Here is a 2225-nt window from a genome sequence, read left to right as displayed (position 1 = left end):
ACCCCCCCCCCCCCCATATTTATCATAAATGGTTCATACAGCATTATTTTAAGCTTTATATTTGGTATATAGAACAGTCATCTGTAAATATTTAGATTTTCTCAGGGGTTTTTTCATTGATTTTCTTGCATACAGTACGTCATATTTCAAGGCCTTAGGTCTGCTTTAACGAATAGCCTACTCTGTGTCGCCTTGAATTCATTCAGTCGTGTTCGACAGTCACTAAAGAATCAATAAACAGCTGCCATGACACGTGGGGTCAAAGGTCACGCATTCACCTGAACTTCTGTATTTCACCCATTTCTTCAGCCTGTCATCAGTCAGTGTCCACCACAGATATCATTTAACACTAACCAACCTACTCGGGCAAAGTGAGCTGCATGTCCTACTGACCCAGTGTAACCCAAAACCACTACTGACACCTCTGTAGAATAATTCGGATTGAAACGGATGAAATCGAACCTTTATTCCACACAAACTGAAAAGAGGATCCAAATCTGTGAAGCCGAACTCACTATCTGTCATTCTTTACTAGTCTTTTAGGTGCCGGTTAGATTGTGTAACTAACCCGCTAGTAGCTCACAACTGTTTATCTCATTCATTCAGCAAACACTGAAGGTGCGTCTCAGATCGCGTACTTATGCACTATTCTATGACGTTTTGTAGTATAAATAGAGAAAGTAGTGCGTTCACACTGAAAATTCCAAAATTAAAGTGCACTCTAAATACCCGGATGATGCACTTAAATAGCCGAAAAAATGAAGTGTGGAACGTTGGACACTTCATGCACTCAACTGTCGCAGCTTTAATTACGTACCGAAGGGGAGGAGATATGAGACTCCGATTATGAATGAAAAAATAACCTTATATAATTCATACTACACATGGTTGAGTACATAGCGCATAAGTACATAGTTTATGAGTGCATAGTGCGTCATTTGGGACACAACTTGAGCATTTTAGCTGCAGTATTTAGTTATAATTATTCATCTTTAGTGATTAATCTTCAGTTTTGTCGATGAAAGTCATTCACTGCACATTCTGACTGACTGCATTAGCATGTAAGTAGTCACTAAATCAACTTTTACATCACTAACGCGTTTGGTGCTCTGATATTACCTCATGAGAACCGGATAAATACAGTTAAGATTAAAAAAACATTTTTAATAAGCTGACAGGAAGCCGTTGGACGCATTGGCGCGCGTTTCCCTCAAAAACCCGCTCACGTGATCACTCCACAGCAATAATACGACAAACAAGACCTTCACTCACTTGAAAACGTGCTCCGACGTCCAGATCTTCATGGTTCTCGTTGTGTTTTAGACGTTTAATGCGCGAACGCTGCCCGGTGACACTCCGCCGCTTCCGCCGTTTGTTCGAGAACGCCCGACGCACAGGCCCCGCCCACCGTGACTCACGCAGCAGCGCAGGAGGCGCCTCGACCAATCAGAGCCGCGGAATCTGAATGGAAAATGTCCCGGCTGGAGAATGTGTGCATTTATGGAACAGCAAGTTCACTATGTGAGGAGTACATGATAGTGAGCGTTGCGTCAGGTGTTTCGAGTGCACATACTGTACAGGTGTGAGCATAAAGATGAAAAATGACATTTAGCAAAATCCCTGATTCAAAGAGACAACTTCATAATTTTATAGCCATCACGGAATTATCATATTATATATTATATAATTATATTATATTAGTAATTCAAGACAAATATTGTATGGATGTCTCAAAACAATATAATATTATAAAATAATAATAATAAAATTATAATGATGGATAAATGTGGGTCGAAGTAATTACATATTTAAGGGTGAAGAAAAACAACAACTCTATTTACTTTCACTTGCACTACATTACTTCTGCTTCAGTCACTGAGAAGACATGGTGTACAAGCTAAAGTCATTTAAACTTATTCGCTGAGTAAAGATGAAAAATGACATTTAGCAAAATCCCTGATTCAAAGAGACAACTTCATAATTTTATAGCCATCACAGAATTATCATATTATATATTATATAATTATATTATATTAGTAATTCAAGACAAATATTGTATGGATGTCTCAAAACAATATAATATTATAAAATAATAATAATAAAATTATAATGATGGATAAATGTGGGTCGAAGTAATTACATATTTAAGGGTGAAGAAAAACAACAACTCTATTTACTTTCACTTGCACTACATTACTTCTGCTTCAGTCACTGAGAAGACATGG

The 2225-nt window shown here is 37.8% G+C and overlaps 1 protein-coding gene across 1 annotated transcript in view; it reads right to left on the bottom strand.

Annotated features, from left to right (window-relative positions):
* LOC107749404 (PRELI domain containing protein 3B-like) overlaps positions 1-1417 on the bottom strand; it is a 6289-nt gene extending 4872 nt beyond the window's left edge. The window contains exon 1 of the mRNA XM_016564549.1: positions 1273-1417. Within this exon, the coding sequence (XP_016420035.1) occupies positions 1273-1304 (32 nt within the window). The 5' untranslated portion in view covers positions 1305-1417. The remainder of the gene's footprint in view (positions 1-1272) is intronic.
* Positions 1418-2225: the final 808 nt, after the last annotated feature.

The sequence above is a fragment of the Sinocyclocheilus rhinocerous genome, unplaced genomic scaffold, assembly GCF_001515625.1.
Source record: "Sinocyclocheilus rhinocerous isolate Xijiao unplaced genomic scaffold, SAMN03320098_v1.1 scaffold79, whole genome shotgun sequence".
Lineage (NCBI taxonomy): Eukaryota > Metazoa > Chordata > Actinopteri > Cypriniformes > Cyprinidae > Sinocyclocheilus > Sinocyclocheilus rhinocerous.
Note: the sequence above shows the minus strand (reverse complement) of the source record. Positions and strands in the feature narration are given on the sequence as shown.